The 21,077-nt window shown below is 38.9% G+C and overlaps 1 protein-coding gene across 2 annotated transcripts in view; it reads right to left on the bottom strand.

Moving 5' to 3' along the window:
- YES1 (YES proto-oncogene 1, Src family tyrosine kinase) overlaps positions 1-21,077 on the bottom strand; it is a 63,574-nt gene that overhangs the window by 19,570 nt on the left and 22,927 nt on the right. For both annotated transcript variants that reach the window (XM_068993847.1, XM_068993848.1), the window contains exons 2-3: positions 3,915-4,287; positions 256-355 (exon numbers count right to left, since the gene is read on the bottom strand). In XM_068993847.1, the coding sequence (XP_068849948.1) occupies positions 256-355; positions 3,915-4,179 (365 nt within the window). In that variant the 5' untranslated portion in view covers positions 4,180-4,287. The remainder of the gene's footprint in view (positions 1-255; positions 356-3,914; positions 4,288-21,077) is intronic.

The raw sequence follows: 21,077 nt of genomic DNA on the forward strand, positions 1-21,077 counted from the left end.
TATTCCCTCAATCCTCATTCTTAAAACTGTTTATTGCAGAACCACAGCAACACAGTTTGTAGAAGTTGTAACTTTTGGCTTGAACAGTAGTCTTCTGCCATGTGTCTAAAAGAACCAACGTATCATCCAACCCAGTGGGCAGAGACCCACGCCCCACCACTCTTGTCTCTGAATCATCAACTAAGTCAGTGGTTTCAGTGTAAAGTAGGCTGCCACTGGTATTTCTCCCTTGTAAAAAAAACTTGTAACACTTACGTGTTGTTAATTATTTGAAATCGTTCACCTTTCTTAAATGAAAGGTCTTCTGTAGTTCTAGCTTCATAATCATATAAGGCCACAAATATAGTGACACCACCTATTGGGGGAAAGAAAGACCAAGGTAAATTATACAGACAAATTAACAACACAGAAATTTGTTAGTAAAAACACTGCCAATGACGATAAAGAAAGCTTAAGCATAGTTCTCTGCCTAGTCTCCAGAATCAATTTTTAAAAGTTGGGAGATTTGGGCCACTGAAGTTTTCAAGTTAATAAGATGATGTCTTAAGGCCTTCCATGAGACTACTATACTGTACAAATTCTAAAATTCTATAGAGCCAGAGAAACCTTTTCAATCTTGATTCATACTTGCAACATCTCTTGCTTGAGAAGTGATGTGGTGATCGATGATTTAGTCACTAAGTCGACTCTTGCAACCCCATAGACTGTAGCTGCCCACCAGGCTCCTCTGTCCAGGGGTTTCCCAGGGAAGAATACTGGAGTGGGTTGCCATTTCCTTCTCAAGGGGATCTTCCCTACCCAGGGACTGAACTCGAGGTTCCTGCATTGCAGGCAGAAATTTACTGCTGAGCCACCAGGGAAGCCCAAATTCTAATCAATTTTGGGGGGCAGAAAAAGCATTAACAAGTATTATAAACTACTGGCATGGATCATCTCAAATTCTTAAAAACAACAGGTGAACATTTCCATCCTTAATACTTACTGTGTAGCACATAATTTACTGTATAGCACAAGGAACTCTACTAACTATGTGGGAATAGAAAGTAAAAAGAGCATATATAACTGAGTCACTTTTCTGTACAGCAGAAACTAACACAACCTTGTAAATCAACTATACTCCAATAAAAATTAATTTAAAAAGACTATTAACAGTAATAACTAGGTTTTTAATTAATATTATTTATTATATTTAATGCAGAGATAAGAAACAGTATGTTTTTCTTAGAAAGTAAATGGTATGCCTGGTAAGGATTATAAATTCAAAAAATAATCATGTCATATAAATCACTATATGTGGATGCTTAAGAGATTAGCAATTTAAATAATAAAATTATTATCTGCAAGGGGAAGAACAGAATCTCATTTATCTGGCTTTGCTCCTGAGGCCCAGCCATGTATTAACTACCTATCTGACATCTCAATGTCTATCAGGAATTTACAACTTAAGAGGTACAAAATAAAGGTGCTGATTTTTCTCCTCTAACCTGTATTGCTGAAGTCTTCACTATTTCAGCAAAGACTACCAGCCAATCAGGTACTCAAAGCCAATCCCATTAACAGTATTGCCAGTTCTACCCCTTAAGTACCTCATCCACTTCCTTGTCCATTTCAGTGCTTCCATCCTAATCCAAGGATGTTATTTCTGTTATTTCTCACTGGGAGGGTAGTAGCCCAACTCACTCTCTGCTTCCCTATATCCTTTCTCCACACAGCTAGCCAGAGGGAGTGTGGGGAATTCAGAGTTACGGGGAATTCAATTGTGCAAATCCTGTACTGATCTCTTCAATAGCTTCCTTCTGACTTTGAATAGAACCCAAACTTCATACTATGGTCTCTGTGTGTGTGTGTGTGTCACTCAGTCTTGTCCAACTCCTTGGGCTCCCATGGACTGTAGGCCATCTAGCTTCTCTGTCCATGGAATCTCCAGGCAAGAATACTGGAGTGGGGAGCCATTCTCTTCTCCAGGGGATCTTCCTGACCCAGGGATCGAACCCGAGTTTCCTGCCTTGCAGGCAGATCTATGAGGTCCTGAGAAATCCTGACTCTCCAATCCCTCATCACGTCATTCCACCCTCTGCCTGTACTAGTCCTCATGACTGCCAAGGCCACCTCCTGAACTGCATTTGCTGCTCTCTCTCCCCAGAAAGCTTGTTTCCTAGTTCTGCACACATTTAGGTCATTTTCATCAGCCAGACCTCATCTCAAACAATTTCATCTCAAGATGGTTTTTCCTTGATCATTTGAAGAGCCTTCACCAATCTTTCTGGTTAGCTCCTTCATAGTATTTATGAACTGTTACATCATCCTGTTTAGTTGTATTTATAATTATTATCCAACCCTCCTTATAATGTAAACTCCATCAGAGCAGAAACCTTGCTTCTCTTGCTTACAACTCTCTATACTGGACTCAACACACAGATACTCATTAGTAAATGAATATCCATGAATGGACTATTTCACATAAACACACTGCTTTAGGTAACATTTAATCATTTTGGATTACTATCGCTCCAGAACATGTAATACTGAAAATAAACTTATTCTGGTTATGGAGAAATAACCACCATGACCATCTATTACTATGTTATTATACTGTTAAGTATTTAGAGTCAAGGGGCCGAAGTTGGGACTCTAACTGGCTCTCTGATGTCCACAACTCCTCAAGTGAACAGTCTGTAGATGAGTGTCTGATATTCTCTGGTCACTATTTTTGTCTTGGAGGTGAGCAGAGGTAAGGGACACATTTATAGACCAAGCTTGTAGAAGAGATTCTTCTTTTCTCCCCAAAAGTTGCTCAGTTTGATGCTGGCAGCTGTTTCCCCAAGTCTAAGGATAAAGAGCATACTCCAAGGGCCACAGAGGGAGAGACCAAAGAAACTTGAGTCCTTGATGACATGAAAAAACTACGGGGTTCAAGGAATCCTAGAACCTCGCCTACCTTTACAAGTCAGTTGCACTTTTATTTGTTACTCAAGGGAAAAGCAACCTGATAGGGGACCCTTCACAGAAGGACTACTTCTCTTTTTAAAGTTTCTGACTACCTTTTTTTACAGCATTTCTGGCTCCATGAAAGGCTATCAGCCATCACTTCTGACTGTTCTCTGAAGACATTGCAGTGTAATAAACAAAGTTTTAGAATAGGGCATTAAATATGTGTCCTCCTGCTTATCATCTGTGACTGGAAAAAAAAAATCACTTAAGCTGTGAGCCTCAGGATTTTTCTTTTTTCAATCAGCAGTACCTAACAGAACTGTACTATGATCACAAAACTGCCTTCACCTAACACGTTAAATAACTACTATAATACTTTAATAATGGCCAGCACTTTATAATCCTCAGAAGTTGGTAGCATTCTAGAGGGAGGGGGATACATTTTTAATCTTTATATTCCCAATGCCTGCCACACAGTCAGCACCCAGTAATTATTTGAAAAATGAATTAGTGAAGTGATTAATGGTAACAGTGTGTGTGCCAGTCACTCAGTCATATCCGAATCTGCGATCTCATGGACTGTAGCCTGCCAGGCTCCTCTGTCCATGGAATTCTCCAGGCAAGAATACTGGAGTGGGTTGCCATGACCTTCTCCAAGGGATCTTCCTAACCAAGGGATCGAACCTGGGTCTCCCACATTGCAGGTAGATTCATTACCATCTGAGCCACCAGGGAAGCCCAATTAATGGTATAAACCAGTACATAATCACCATCAGATTACTGCCAAATTTCTGAGAATAATATCCATGTAGAGTTTACTTTGTATGTTGGAGATTTTTAATTTTCACATGAACTTATTTTAAACACCCCACCCCTACCCCACCACCCCCTCGTAACTTACTTCTCTTATAGAACACCAACTTGATGTTTCTATTGCCCAAGGCCACATTCTCAAACAAATAGACTGTCCATCTAAAGCTCACCTGTTAAACCAGCAGGATATGAACCTGGTGCCACTGAAAATGAGGAAGATGCTCCCCCAAATGGTGTCACTGCCGAGGGCCCTCCGAATGGTGTCAAGGAGAGGCTGCTGAAGCTGGCAGATGTGCTCTTTGCGGAGGATGTTGGTGCCACCACAGCGTGCTCTGCTCCGTGGTGGCCGACTCCTGTACCGACGGGCTCTGGTGTGCTTTCTGGTCTATATTTAATGGATGGACTTTTGTTCTCTTTACTTTTAATGCAGCCCATTATCAAGCCTACCAAGGTGATAAGGCAAAGTGTGAGAAGCAGGTATCATAAAGGATGCTTCAGAAGAGGTACACTTTAGCAGCTGCCTTTAAACCAGGCATTTCTCTCCTGCAAAAAAGAAACAACAACAAATAAACCAAAAAACCCTAGGCAGCTAAAAATAAAGTCTCTCCTCATTTATTTTTATTACAGTTCTGCTAACGTATCATTCTAATCATGTCATTCTCCAGCTCAATCACCTTTAATGGCTCAATGACAACATGCCACAGGGTACTGGGAAAACCGTGGGCTCTGAAGTCAGAAGCCAAAGTCTGAATCCTGGCTTCCTACTTTCTAGTGGAGTGATTTTAGGTATGTTGTTTAATTTCGCTGCAACCTCAGTTCCTTGAAAAAAGAAAACAATATCACCTACTTCATAAGGTTTTCCATGAGAAGTAAGTTTATTTATCACAACTTCTAGACTATCTCTGGTACACAGCAGGCACTAGCAAATTCTGGCATTTTTCCTTCTATCTATACCAGCTCTGTGTAACAGAAACAGAATCTGAGCCGTATCTATAATTTTATTTATTTTTTCATATCTATAATTTTAGATTTTCCAGTAAACACATTTAAAAAATAAAAACAGGTCAAATTAATTCTAGTAATATATATTTCAACATGTCATCAGTATGAACAATGTTAATGAGATTTTTATACTCTTCTTTTGTACTAAATTGTAGAAATCTGATGCGTATTTTAAACTCACAGTACACCTCAATTTGGACCAAGCACATCTCAAGTGTTCAACAGCTCTATGTGGCTAGTGGCTACTCCACTGGACAATGCAGTGCTGTATCTTTTCCCTAGTGATGGACACGCCCTCAATGCTTGCCAAATCTGATTCCAGTCTATCTTTCCCACTTTACCTCCTATCATTTCCTCACTTATCTTATGCATAAAACAGAAACAGTCTCAGATCTCAGAGCTGGAATGTCTTTAGATCACTATCTTAAAACCGGTATATTCAGAAGACGTGACAATAAAGCGCACTATAGGAACATGACTGGGACTGGAAGCTTAAGTATCTACTGAAAACACTATGAGACAATGACAAGCTAAATATATGAAAGGCAGTTGCGTCTGAAAGCGTCAGAAGGGATGTAAGGTAGGTTGGTTCATAATGCGGTAGTTGGAAAAGAAAAGCCTTTAAAGCATAATGTGAAAGTTTCTAGAAACCCTGAAGGAAAAGACAAAGAGATATATGATTAACTTGGGGGTGAGGGGCAGGTATGGGCATAGAAACTTTTAAGCGAAACTAAAGACATGAGAAGTAGGGAAAATGTCTCTGTACTTGCTCATGCTCTTACTTGCTCTCTCAACACATGAATGTACCATATAAGAATTAGTTGAGGTTCTTAATATAGACAAGGGCTTCCCTTGTGGCTCAACTGGAAAAGAATCCGCCTGCAATGCGGGAGACCTGGGTTTGATCCCTGGGTTGGGAAAATCTCCTGGAGAAGGGAACGGCTACCCACTCCAATATTCTGGCCTGGAGAATTCCATGGACTATATATATAGTCAGTCCAGGGGTTGCAAAGAATCGGACATGACTGAGCAACTTTCACACATTCACACAATACAGACAACTCTTACACATGAGAAAATACACATAGCCCCTTAGAAAAATCTGAATGCCTATCAAGAGGCAATTCACAAATGAAACATGAAAGGCCAATTAGCATATGAAGACATGTCCAATCACCCCAATCTTCAAATAAATGCAAATCTCTAAAGGTATCCTTTTTGCTTATCAGACTGGCAAATTTTGACTCAATACTCAAGGCTGAGGCATGAATTTTAATCATCAATATATACCCACAAAATACATTAAGTTACAAAAAATATTTTAACATCTGTACAGAGGATTTTCACTATTACCAATATCTGAAGTCTAAATAGTAAGAAAATATTTTAACAATGACATAGACTTTGAAAAAACAGCAGTTGTATGATGGAGAAAAAATTATGAAAGCCACAATGGGTGCTAACTTACTTTAAATTGGATAACAAACCAATTGAAATATATCACTTCATAACCAAAGGTACTGTACCCCTGACCCACCCTCATTTCCATTTCCAGCTTTCTTAGTTTCTCATTTTCACCTTCTTCACTCAGGATTCCTGTTACGGCCTTTTCTCCCCGTAAGACATCACTCCTAACTTAACTCTTCCTCTGTAAATTCTATCTCCCCCTCCGCCCCCACCCTTCCAGTTTTCCATTACTTCGCTTAACCTGTCCTCCAGTTTCTTTTTCTTAATCCAGAATCTTTGGTCCAACTAGTCACAAATATACAGGAGCCATCACTGCTGGCTCCTGTAGAAAAATAATTATAAATGTGGAATGTGACTTCTATTTTTAAGTAATCTTCAGGTGTAAAATGTATTTAAAAGATTTTAATGGATTCTCTTAGAAACATAACATGATTTAAAATACTTATAAGTGAAAGTCTCTTTCAGGTTTCCAAGCTACTAGCTTACAGACATATTATTTATTAATAACATATATTTATTAGACACTCTAAAGGGAGCCAAAGATGCCAAGAAATGATTCTTTTTCTTTAAAAAGGTCACAAGTAAGTATAAGAAAAATCACAGTATTGTACAATGTGAAAACCCTGGAGGAGGGCATGGTAATCCATTCCAGGATTCTTGCCTGGAGAAGCCCATGGACAGAGGAGCCTGGCAGGCTCTAGTCCACAGGGTTCCAAAGAGCTGGACACGCCTGAAGTGAATTAGCATGCATGTATGCACGCACAATGGGAAAACTGCCAGAGTGAAAACAGAAAATGCCAGAGCAGAGGTATATACGAACATGCTGGGAATACCACCGAAGTTATCAGCTCTGCTGGGAGCTTGGGAAAGAAAATTCTGCAGACAGTGGCACTGAGCTGGGTTTTGAAGGGCTGGAGATTTAGGAAATAATATTCTAGAAGGAAAGAAGTGTGAAGAATGGCTCCAACGTTTGGAAAAGCAAGGTGTATCAGGGAACAGAAAACTCTGTGGCAGAAATATAAGGGCGTGTTTTTGAGAATGGTGGGACAGGCAGCTAGTTAGAGGAGAATTTACACACACAGAGGGTTATTTGCTAAGAAGTAACTTTTAGATTTATCCACGGAGCACTGGAAAGTTGAGATCCTTAAAAAGCTGAAGAGCAGAAAATATGTGTTTGAGAATAACTATGGTGGAAGCACGAGTTATAGACTGGAAAGAAATAATGATGGCAGTTAGTCAAGTCATAAAACTATTGCAAAGATCCATGTGAGGAAGTACAAAAGCAGGAATACTGTGGGGCCAAAGGTGAGGGGGAGATGAGAGGTAAACACTAAACACAATAATCAAGTTTAGATGAGTGGCTCGTTATGGGTGGATGTGAAGAAAAAGGAGTCATTTAATGGCAACCCACTCCAGTACTCTTGCCTGGAAAAATCCCATGGGTGGAGGAGCCTGGTGGGCTGCAGTCCATGGGGTCGTGAAGAGTCGGACACGACTGAGCGACTTCACTTTCACTTTTCACTTTCATGCATTGGAGAAGGCCATGGCAACCCACTCCAGTGTTCTTGCCTGGAGAATCCCAGGGACAGGGGAGCCTAGTGGGCTGCCATCTATGGGGTCGCACAGAGTCAGACACGACTGAAGCGACTTAGCAGCAGCAGCAGCATGCACTCCCTACAATTTATTGGACACTTTAAAAGTATTGACTAATTGTGTGCTAAAGGGCTGGATGACTCCAAAGTTTCTAGTTTGAACTGAACGGAAAGCAACACCATAACGGAGGTTGAGAAAAGAGAAACAGGTTTTTCTGGACCAACATGTTCAGTTTCAGAAGTTAGTTTTAGGGGCCTGCCGGAATGATGTTGCAAAATCGAGTGGGGAACTGATAATAAAATCTAAAACTCACAATGAGGCAGAAACCAGAGAAAAAGTAAATGAAAATATTTTCACAGTGTTATTATACCTTTTGGAGATAATAAAACTCACCCAAGGTACAGATTTGGAGGGGTGTGAAAAATTAATACAGTGCTCCAGGACACCTACAGATAAGGGATAGGCAGGCAAGGAAATTAGGAAGCAGCAATTAAGAGTCAGGAGTGCTTTCATATGTATCAAAACACAACCGGAAAGGATTATCATTGATTTCAAGATGGGGCAGAGGGAAATGGCAACCTACTCCAGTGTTCTTGCCTAAAGAATCCCAGGGATTCTGGTGAATCACCAGGGGAGCCTGGTGGGCTGCCATCTCTGGGGTCGCACAGAGTCAGACACGACTGAAGCAACTTAGCAGCAGCAGCAGTTTCAACTGTCTCTGTAGCACTTTTCTTTTTTCCTTAAAAGAAATATGGTAATGAGCTAAGTGTGGGTAACATGTAATTCTTTTTATTAGTTTGAAGTATTTAATACATTTTTAACAAGTAGAATAGTAAAGTGAGAACAGCAAGATAAGACTTTCAAGAAGAAAATGGCTAATAAAGGTAAAGACCAACATGAAATCAAGTGGCATTTAAACTGATTTTAAAAGGCCAGCTGATTAATAATCAGGCGCTTACTGATGACTTTCACAAGAGCATTTCTTAGCATCATGAAGAGAACAGACTGCAGTAAAGTGAATAATAACTAGCCCATGGAAATATGGTAAATTCTGGAATGCAACATCTTAGTAAGTTGAGAATGTACACTTTTTAAAAATTTTAATTGACTGATGATTGCTTTACAATATTTATTTATGTCATACATCAACATAAATTAACTAAAGGTATGCATATGTCTCCTCCCTCTTGAATTTCTCTCCTAACTCCCACCCCGCTCCAGATTACTACAGAGCCCCAGTCTGAGTTCCTTGAGTCATACAGCAAATTTCCACTGGCTGTCTATTTACATATGTTATGTATATGCTTCCATGCTGCTCTCTCCATCCATCTCACCCTCTCCTGCCTCTCCCCACCCGTGTCCAGTCTGTTCTGTCTGCATCTCGACTGCTGCTCTGTGAATAGCTTCATCAGTACCATCTTTCTAGATTCCATAGATGTGCGTTAATATCTGATATTTTTCTTTCTGACTTCACTCTGTGTAAGAGGCTCTAGGTTCATCCACTTCATTAGAACTGACTCAAATGAGAGAACATACACTTTTTATCAAAATGTTTCCTATGATTCCTTTGTCTAGTTCACAGATCCTTTCCTTCACAGTCTCAGTGTAATCTACTTCAACAGACACTGAGTTACCCAACAGCCATTCTCCTCCTGCTTTGATGAAAGAACCCTGATTTTGTTCACTTTCCTCCCACTAGACAAGTCCTTCATTTGTCCAGCCTCAGGAAGTAAATAATGACCGATTTAAGCCACTCATATAGTCGTATCCCTTTGCCAATTAACCGTGTAAGCCACGAACATGGGCTTCCAGGAAGTTTTTCTCACCTGTAAAAAGGAATACAAGACAGAAATATTCCATTTCCATTCCCTAGATGTTTTTACTGTTCTTGCCTAAATCTGAGACTACAACACACCCGTGTGAGAGGAGGACATAAACATACTGAGAAAGGGAGGTCAGGATGAGAAAAGGAACGTGGGTCCTTGACGCTGCTGCTCAGGTATTGAACTGTGTAACCCTATAATTCAATGAAATAACCCAAAGAAATGCTCCAAAAATCTTTTTATGTGAGATAAAGCATCTATTGTAAAAGTCAGTTTTCTTGTTTGGTTTTCAGTTGCAGTGGAAAGGATCTTAAATAATAAACTACTCAAATCACATGACAATGGTTAACGCATTAAATCCCTTTTCAACATATCCAGGTACAACAGCTTCGAAAAAACTGATCTCCTCTCAAAGTATTTGCATAAAGTCTGAGCTATCCTCAAAGTATTTACATAAATCTGTAAAATTTATAGTCTATAAAGGTAAACTTATATTTTGGGGGGACTTCTCTGGTGGCCAGTAGCTAAGATCTCATGTTCCCAATGCAAGGGGCTCGGGTTTGATCCCTGGTCAGAGAACTGGATCCCACATGTTGCAACTAAGAGTTGGAATGCTACAACTAAAAATCCAGCAAGTGCAACTAAGACCTGGTGCAGCAGCCAAATAAATTAAATACAATTAAAAAAACTCTTTTAAGCAAACAATTTCATACAGATATTTGCTTGAGCATAAGGTGCACAAATATTTGCTGAAAAAGGCGGCTTTACCTCAATTTGAATGTTACTTTAAGATTTTCTGATAAATATGAATTTAAAATTTAGATTATGGAAATTTCTTCCCTTAGATCCTATCAGATAGTCTTTCTTAAAAAAATTTTTTTAAAATCAACTTTGAGGTATAATTTACATACAATAAAATGTACCCATTGAAAGTGTATAGTTTAGTTGAGTTTTGGCAAATGTCTATTATAACTATGTGGTCAATACTATAATTACAATATAGAATATTCCAATCACCCCCAAAAGATTCTGTTGTACCCTTTTCCCAATTAACCTAATTGGGAACCCCAGCCCTAAGCAACCACTGATTTGTTTTCTCTAACTATAGATTATCTTCTCTAGAGTTCCATATAAATAGAATAATTCTATATATAGTCGTCTTTGTGTCTGGCATGTTAACTAGCCATTGTGGAGGCAGCTATGCTCACCACTGTATCACCAATGCTTTACTAGGCACTGTGTAGCTGAGATACTTCCATATTGTTGCCTATATAGGTAGTTCATTAATTTTTACTGCTAACTAGAATCCCACCATATACCGTAACTATTTATCCACTCACTTGCTGATGGCTATTTGGGTTGTTCCAGTTTGGGGCTGTTATAAATGAAGTGGCTGTAAACAGTCCCGCACAAGTCTTTGGGAGGGTGGATATGTGTCCTCTCCCCCATCTCCTCCCTCCTCGTCTCCATCAATTCCTAGGAATGGAATTGTCTGATCATATGAAGTTAAGTATGACGATAAGAAGCTACTAAACCGGTTTCCATGGTGACTGTACCATTTTGCATCCCCATCAGCAATGAAGGTGAATTATCTACAACATGGAATTCCTGCAACTGCCGAGATGGTTGCCCTGTTCCTGCCGTCGCATCCCCTCACAGGCTCTTCTCAAATTATCAGACCTAGCCTTTTCTTTCTAAGTATTTTATTAACCTATTTTTGGCTGCACTGGGTCTTTGTTGCTGCGCATGGGTTTTCTCGAGTTGCGACTAATGGGCTCAGTAGTTGTGGTACGCAGGCTTAGTTGCCCTGAGGCATGTGGAATCTTCCTGGACCACCGATCAAACCTGGGTCCCCTGAATTGGCAGGCAGACTCTCACTCACTGGACTACCAAGGAAGCCCAAGCTAGCCTTTTCGATTATAAGTCATTTCACATCACTCTATACCACAATCCGTCCAAGACCTTGCATTGCACTCAGAATAAAAGCCAAAGTTCTCACGATGGCTTTCAAGCTCCCACTGTGGAGCTCCCAACACTTCTACCTCATCTCCCACAACTCTGCCCTTACTTGCCCCACGGCCTTGCTGTCTTCAGATGGGCCAAGCAACCACCACCTTGAGCCACTGCACCTTCTCTCTGCCTGGAAAGCTCTTCAGCTGCACAACTGCCTGGCTTGCCCCTCAGCCTCATCAGGTCTCTGCACTGCGATCACCTTTCTCAAGAACGTCTCTGACCACCCTACATAAAGCAGCAATGCAACACTCCCCAGAGCACTGCCTACGCCCCTTTTAACCTGCTTTATTTTTTGATAGCACTGACACTATACAAAACATAAGGGCTGAGAGCACAGACTGTTCCATTATTTGTTTACTGGATGTACAGCACACAGTGCTTAGGAACAGACTTTAGAAACAGAATGTTTGAGTTCAAAGTCTGAGTACACTGCTCAGCAGTTGTGGGAGTTTTGGCAAGATACTCAACATTTCTATGCCTCAGTTTCCTCATCTGTAAAATGTGAATAATAAAGGCAAGGCTCAAGGGTTACTGTGAGGATTAAATGAGTTAATATATGTAATGTGCCTACAACAGTGCTGGCATATAATAACCACTAATGTTTGCTATGATGGTAATGACTAAGGATAACGCTGGCTTTCCCCTCCAGTATATAAGATTGGGCTTTTTTTTTTTTTTTTAACTGAGGTATAACACATATGCAGAAAAGTAAATATAACCAACGTACAGCTCAATGAATGAGCACAAACCAAATACCAATATACTTATCACCCAGACCACCAACCATCCTACTGGAAATATACCTGAGAGAAGACTGCTGGGTCACAGTGTTCCCAGAGTGCTGTAGCAATTTATAATCCCATCAGCAGATTGGCAGAGTTGTCAGCGCTTCCTGTTTTCACCAAAACTTGGGTATTTTCAATCTTTTAAGATGTATCTGTTCTGGTGAGTGTGTAACAAGTGGTCTCTCACTGTGTTTTAAAATTTCATGTTCATAATTATTAATGAAGTGAGCACCTTTTCGTATATTTATTGGCTACTTCTCTTTTGTGAAATGTCTATTCAAAACACTTATTCACTTCTGTACAGGAGTGTCTCTTTTTCTTATTGATCTATAAGGCATTTTCTGTAGTATTCCCAAAACCTAGAAAATAGTGAAAGTGTTAGTCACTCAGTGCTGTCGGATTCTTTGTGACCCCATGGGCTGTAGCCCACCAAGCTCTTCTGTCCATGGAATTTCAAAGGCAAGAATACTGGAATATGTTGCCATTCTCTTCTCCAGGGATCTTCTTCACCCAGGGATTGAACCCGAGTCTCCTGCATTGCAGGCAGACTACCGTCTGAGCCATCAAGGAAGCCCATTAATAGCTGCAATGCAAGAGACTGGGGTTCAACCCCTGGGTCGGGAAGATCCCCTGGAGAAGTGAATGGCTACCTACTGCAGTATTCTTGCCTGGCAAACCCCATGGACAGAGGAGCCTGGCATACTACAGCCCATGGGGCCACAAAGGGTCCAATATCCAACCCAAGGAGGTTCTAACGTGAATAATTTTTATAAAGGAAACTTCTGTCTAGAACCTTGTCGAGGACAAGTCTTTCAATGGCCTCCTACTACCTAGAGAATAAGAACCAACTCCTTAACTTCCCCAATTTACTTTCCCAACCACCTGCTAATCCTCCAAAATATAGATCTGGGGTTGGGGGACACAAAAAAGCCAATCAGACTTTACTATTCAAATCAGAGAGCAGAGACTGTCCTTTAGGCAGAGTAACAGGATATGCAAAAGCTCACAGATCAGGGAGAACAAAGTGGGCTTTTGAAATCCTAGTTTGGTGCTGAAGAACAACCTGGAAAAGTACGAAGGGAAAGACAGGCCAGAAGAGTCAGCAACAGGGAGGAGAGGCTATACTACAAGGATCTTCTTCTTCCTTCTACTTAACACAAGCTGCTTTAGACGCATGAGTATTCATTTAACTTTTGTTTGAAGAATAAATCACTGAATCGTAACTTGATTCTGACATACTCTTTTCAACAACTTGCCTAACATTTGTTTCTCTCCAAAGGGCCAAGCATAGCAAGCATTCTAGAAATACTTGTAGGTTTTTCCATTTCCTTATCAATTCCATTAAGTCACAAGTTTTTCAAATTTGTATCAGGCACTTATATATCAGAGTTACCTACAGGGTATCAGAACATGCTTTGTAACAGCATGTTTCGTAAAGCTGGAGCAAATTTGAGACGGTCTGTGAAACACATCCAGCTCAGTCATTAGCAAGCAGTGCTTCACTTTGTACTCTATGCTAGGGTATTTTGTTTAGATGATATTTTACACTTTGACAGTGTTTCGTGTTTCAAGAATATTTTTTATTATTCAATTTGATCCCATAATAATCCTAATGTTACGAGGGGGAAAAGTAGGTATAATCTCCACATCTTTTATTTGAAGAACCTTAAGTCTGGGTGAGTGAAGTCACCTGCCCAAGGAGATGAAGCTAGAAGTGAGCACAGCTAGGGAACTGGGTCTAAATGTTAGGCTGTCCTCTTTCCCCCACTCATACAGCCTCTAGGGGTGCTTGAGCATAACATTTTCTCTTCTTTGACAAGTTATTAAATATCTAGCTGTCAGAAAATGCTACAAACATGATAACATTATTGGCAGTCAGCTTCACTGCTCCACCCACAACACAAATCTACTAACTCTGAAAACTGCAACCCACCCCCTCCACCGTAACAATGTTGTTTTATTACTAGTGATAGTGACTCAACATTCTCAATGACTTCTATTTTTGAACTAAAAAAAATTTTTTAATGTATATTATTCCCATAAACTAACTCTAGCAAGTTAACCAACTGTGATATTATATGCTATATTTAGCAAGGGGGTAAAAAGGTCTCATTTGTCCCTGTGCTCTACAGATTAAAAACACATTCAGTGATCTTTTCTCTAAGTTTCATTTTTAAATCCCCTCCCTTTAGCAGAAGTACAGAAGATAAGCAGGACACAAAAGAATAGAAAACAGACGGAGAAGAGGAAACATCACCCCGCTGAAGGGCGTGTACTCTGTCTAGTAAAGCAAACAAAGAACTTAATTTTCCAAGAGTCAAAGAATAGAAAGTGTGAGCAATGGAAAACCGAGCTTGCAGTCACACTGACAGCAATCTTCTACCATCTTTTTTTTTTCCCTTTTTTTGTACTTTAGATACCCAAACAAGTGACCTTAAAGAAAAAGCCAACTCATTCTAAATTCTGGGTTACTCCCCATGGTTTCTTTAATGAAGTCTGGCATAGGATCAACCATAAGGACCTGATGTGAAGAACACTTAAAATGTATTGTGTTAGGAAATATAGTAACAAATTACAAATTAATTTATTACTTGTATTTAGAAGCATCCTTCTCTAAACAAATTCAGTCAACTAAAAAAAAAAATTTTTTTTTAATCTTCTCAGGTTTTCATGCTTTACCTACTGTTCTTTGTCAAGATTTTTGACCTAGAAACTACAGCAAACAATAAAATACCACTTTCAAGTCCTTATGGAATTTAAATACTCCTCAGACATTGTATAAATTCTCTTTGCATTGTAGTTTTAAACCTTAAAAATATATCTTGCGACTGTTTCTACAATAATGTATATACCCCTTCTGTTTATCTTTTTAAGACTCAAGAAAAGAAATTATATACACTCACATTTTTAGAAACATCATCTTATAAAATGGACCTAGAACTCTGCTTTCTCCAAATTCCTGTAATCATTTTTTTCCACTATGCTTCTGCTGTGACAATATTTTGAATTTCAATGCCTGTTTTAGTCAATAGATTTAAAACTGCAAAGTTTAATTGGTAAATAAAATACACAACTGTAAAGATGAAATGAACACAGATCTGAAGAGAGGGAGCTTTTAGCAACAGAAGTAACAGCAAGGAATAGTCAGGTGTGTTTTCAAAAATTAATATAAGTCACAAGGGGAGAAACGTGGGAAGAGTTCAAGGAAGCAAGGCGAGAAGTGAGTCAGTTTAACCTGTTTCCACCCTCAAGAGACCTGGAACCTTTCTGATCTTTGACACCCTTTGGTGCACGTCTTGTGCCCTATAAAATCATAGTCTTTTATCAGCAATAAGCAGAAGCTGTGTCCTTGCCTCTCAAACTCAGGCTAGCATTTCTAGTAGAAAGAGAGAAGTTTTAAAAAATACATTCTATTGGTATCCAAGAATTTAACTGTAGCATGGGAGGGATTGGGGGCAGGAGGAGAAGGGGACGACCGAAGATGAGATGGCTGGAGGGCATCATGAACTCGATGACGTGAGTCTGAGTGAACTCTGGGAGATGGTGATGAACAGAGAGGCCTGGTGTGCTGCAATTCATGGAGTCGCAAAGAGTCGGACATGACTGAGCAACTGAACTGAACTGTGCATATTACGCAGGTTTAAAACCACTGTTTATTTAAAACAACTGCTTATTCTGAAACAATATTAGAGGTATGGAATAATTATAACCTTCTTTTAAAACCCTGTCCTTTTTAGCTTATTTTGCTACCTAACATCCCTTCTCAAACAAGATGTTATATTACTCCATGAAGCAAACAGTTTACTTTGCTTTAAAATGCTCGTTTCAAATTTTGAATTGCCAAATATGTTAAAAAGATATTAAAAAAATTTTTAACTTCCACGAAGAAAATTCTGTCTTGTCAGCAATAATTTTTTTAACTACGGTTTTGTCGTATAATATGTACTTAACAAATGTTTATTTTTCTCTTTCTTGGCATTGATTTTGAAGCAAACAAAAGCTAATACAAATCTCTAGATATCTACTAGGTAAAAGGATATGTTACGTACCAATTGTGCCTTTAAATAGGTCTGTTTTTTCTTCTAAAAATAGAAGTCTACAGAATAGTGGTAATTACACAGTAGAATGGCAAAGACAAGCAATGACTTTCTAGTGATTTGCTGAAAGTGAACATGACATTATTATTATTTTTTAATATTAATGGAAAAGTCTTTCAGATTTTCTAAAGTATCAAAGTTCACTAGATTCCTACAGGCATTCCCCTCCAGAAACATGAAGGGTGAAGATGAAAGACTAGTTTTATAGTCTTTATATCCACTAGTCAAAATATCCACTGTCTGCGGGAGGCTTTGTTAACTGGGACAGCTGTCTTCCAGGGATCTCAAATTCATCACGTTCAAAATGGAACTTGCCATCTTTCCCACCAAAATCTTCCCTTCTGTCACCAGGTCAGTGAATGGTGAGTACGCTGTTCTAGTACCCCGCTGCCTCAGTCAGACATCGGAGAGTCATTCTTAACTCACACCCCTCCCAGGCCCCACATATCCATTCAGTCACTACTAACTGACCATATACCCTGTAATCGCCAACATTCTTCCACCTTCCCCTCAACTAATTACTACTTCCCTTGGCTATTAATCATTTACTGTCTGGATTATTGCAAAAGCTTCCTTCGCTGACCTTCACTGCCTCCAGTGTAAAGAGTTTCTCCAGTCTTTTCTGGGTGTAATGTGAAGGATGTTTGTGTTTTCTGAAGAGAAAATCTATTAGGAGCCTTCAATGTCCCTCTCCAATATTCTTTCCAATATAAAGTCTAAATTCCTTAATGTGAAAGAGAAGCCCTTGCAGGATTTGCTTTATTCACCTCTCCTGGCTCACCTCTTTCCAACCATGTCCTTGCTCTCCGCATATGAATTTTTTCTTAAGATCTTGAAATGTACCATTTTCTTTTCATAAATGCTTGCTACAACCTACCTCTCTCCTTATGGTCAGCTCAGTGACTACTCAGCCTTTGGCTCTTAAAGGTTTAAGGCATCTTCCCTGACCTCTCATGTGCCCTTATAATACATTTCATTCCTTCCCCAAAGCATGTACTAAATTGCCACTGCCTGCAGGTCTCTGCTGTAGCTTGGCCTAGTGTCTAGCCCGCAAATGATGGCCAATAAATATCTTCAGTGAGTGAGTAAGAATTGACTTTGGGATTAGACATACATTTCAAATCTGGTTCTATTTCTTTGTAGCTACTGGGATCCTTGACCAAATTATTTCATCTCTCCTAAAGCCCAGTTTGCTCATTTTTCTAGAGGAATGATACCGATCTTGCAAGGCTGTAAGAATTAGCTGATACTATATGTAGAGCAGCTACCAGTACCCTAACAAAAGCAAACATTCACTTTAGTTAAGACTATTCTGGCTACGAGGACAGAAATTCTGGCTACAAGGACAGAACTAACTAGAGATTAAGCAATTGGGGGTTTTAAATAAAGGTTACAGCAGTGTCTCATGAAATCCAACCCAAGGTCATAAGAAAAAAAGCTAGAATCAGGAGCCCAAGTCATAAACAATTACTTTGTTCCTTTTCTCTCTTCCTCTTGGGTCCTCCTCTCTCCGCTCACTTCCTCCCAATATCCCTCTTCTTTCCTCACCTCCTCCTCTCCTCCCTGCCTATTTATTCCCTCTCTGTTCCATCCCCTTCCTGTATTTGTCCTAATTTCTCTCTTTCACCTATCTGTCTCATCCTTTTCTCCTGTGGCACAATGGCTTTTGGGCTCTTCACATGCTGGAACATGGATGTCAACAGTTCCACTGTTACATTCTTCATTTTAGAGCCAGAGGGTTCTCAGTATCAATTTCAAATTTTTAAAGGGCTCCGGCCCCTACTGGGTCAGCTACCTGCCTCTAGGTTGGTCTCTATAGCCAAGAGGTGGGATCACCACCTGAACTAGCAGTTCCCTCTTAACCATGAAATGGTGCAGAAGGTCCTAGAAAATGAGAGTCTTGGCAATCAAAATGCTTGGGGCTTATTCCATCATGTGAAAGCTATTAACATTTAGAGAGCATTATTTTACTCAAATGAATTATCTCCAATAAGAGTATATTAGTAATTAGTCAAATTTTAAGTTACACTTGATTTTAAATTTTATATGAATAAAAATTGTGATATCAACATATATAAAAAGAATTAACTCTTTATTTCTAACTTCCTGAACTTCTGATCTCAATAACTAATGATGCAAAACAGACTACAAAGGTTTATTTTTTATTTCTTATTGCCACACTGGCAATAAAACATTTACTATAAAAATGTCATCATTAATAAATCCTCATTATCATGGATTCCACATGTGCAAAATAACCTGCCTGTTAAGATTTATTGCCAACTCCCAAACCAAGGATAACTTATGGTGCTTTGGTAGATTTTTGCAGATATGAGCAGAGCTGTGAAAAATGAGTTGCCAGATCCATACCTCCCCAACTCAGGGCAAACAAGGCTCTCATACTGTAAACAAGTATGCTTTCCACAGCTTATCTAGTGCCACTTTTCTTTTCTTTGCATTTTTGTGTTTTTTGTTGGTGATGTCACTCTCTATTTCTGAGGCCATCCTGTCCAGCATGGGGTATCGTAGTTCCCTAGCCAGGGACTGAACCTGCCCCCCTGCACTGGGAGCCTGGAGTCTCAACCACTGGACCACCGGGCAAGTCCCATCACTGTTTAGAACAGGATCCCAGGTGCTACTGCTGGAGTGCTGTCTACTGTTTCTAAGCACAAGCAGGGTGTGCCTTTGGAGAAAATGTGCTGGATAAGCTTCATTTAGAACCAAGTTATAGTGCTATTTGTAAGTTCAAGGTTACTGAATCAATAATATACATTAAATAAGGTGTGTCTTTAAACAGAAGCACACATAAAACAGATTATACGTCGAGCAGCTGACAAATCGTCATAACCAGGGGCTTACAGGAACCTAACCTTCTATTTATTTCCTCTAGGAGCAATGGCTCAGTATTCACTAAACAAGTGTTCAAGGTGACTTTCTAGAATATAACTACTGCAAATAATGAGAAATGACTGTACATAATTATTTTGATAGAAAAGATTTTCATAAGTGAGTCAAAAGTTAAACTTTTTGAAAACTGATTACATACTGCTAAATTTCCCTCTAAGAATATACTTTTAAATAATGTAATCTAAAATGTTTTAAAGTATTAAAGCATTTTAGATTGTATTAAATACATTAAAAATGTATAGCTTATTTTTCTATTTTAAAATTATATCTTTAAATGTATTAAAACCCTCCAATAATTTCTATACCACTTTTGCATTTTTGAGTGAACTAAAACTCATTTGAGATGTTACATTGTATTGTTTTGCCCCAAATAGAAAAGTACTGAATTTGCTAGCTATGTGTTTAATTATCAATTACTAAAACAAAAATCAGTAACGTAGCAAATCAAGAATAGGTAGTTGAGACATTCAAATCTTTTGCGTATCTAATACTACACACATTTACTACATTTCATATTTTTTAATAAATGAGTAAAATAAGTAATATACATAAGGTAATACACTGAAACAGCTGCCTGATTAAGCATATAGGTAAAATAATGAATTTAATCATAATCAAGTAAAAATATGTTTCTCCTGATTAGATGACAATGATAATTTCAAAAAGAGCTAACATTCACTGAACAGTATGTTATAGCTACTGTGCTTATACTTAAAATGGATTATCTCATCTAATTTTCAAAACACTCTTAAAAAAACAATTACTGTTACTTTCCTTTACAGATGCAAAACCTGATACACAGAGGGTTAAGTGACTTGTCCAAGATCACACAGAAAGTAAGGCAGTAAGACTCTAGAGCTCCATGGTTTACCACGAACATCTTTAAAGTTTCAAGTTGTATAAATGTGTCTCTATTTTCTATTTTTCCATACTACCTGCAAGATATGGTCTGAGGTATTTATGACAAATGAAATTCCTTGCTCTGAATCCAGGTTTACTGAATTAGAATTTCTGGAAACAGAACTTAGGAGCCTACATTTTATCAGACAGCCCCAGGTGATGAGCAGGCACTTATTTTTAAGTAATGATGAAAGCCACCATTGTTAAGTATATGACTAACCCCTTATTCCTATGCATGGATATTTAACATTCCATGAAACAAGTTAACTACACATTGCATTAATGAATTTCTGACTGGACACAATTTTCTCCTGTTGTCATTTTCAAGCATTGACAACAGAATACTATATGCTATAAAACATAAAGAAATGGGTACACGAAAGTATTTTTTCAACTTTTCCTAAATAAGATGAATACATAAAGGTTTTCATGATCCAATATTGCTTCAAGGTAGAAACAAAAACTGAAATTATAAAATAAAAAGAATAACAATTTCCTACCAAATTAGTGAGCTACAGCCAAGGCTGTATTCAGAGCAAAATTCACAGCCTTACACACCTATTACTAAAAAGGAATTACTACAAATAAACTACTTAAAACTTAGGGAAAAACAAAACCAAGTGAAAGTGAAGGCCACTTAGTCCTGTCCGATTCTCTGTGACCCCATGGACTCTAGCCTTCCAGGCTCCTCTGTACATGGAATTCTCCAGGCAAGAATACTGGAGTGGGTTGCCATTCCCTTCTCC

Source organism: Capricornis sumatraensis, chromosome 21 (genome assembly GCF_032405125.1).
Source record: "Capricornis sumatraensis isolate serow.1 chromosome 21, serow.2, whole genome shotgun sequence".
Lineage (NCBI taxonomy): Eukaryota > Metazoa > Chordata > Mammalia > Artiodactyla > Bovidae > Capricornis > Capricornis sumatraensis.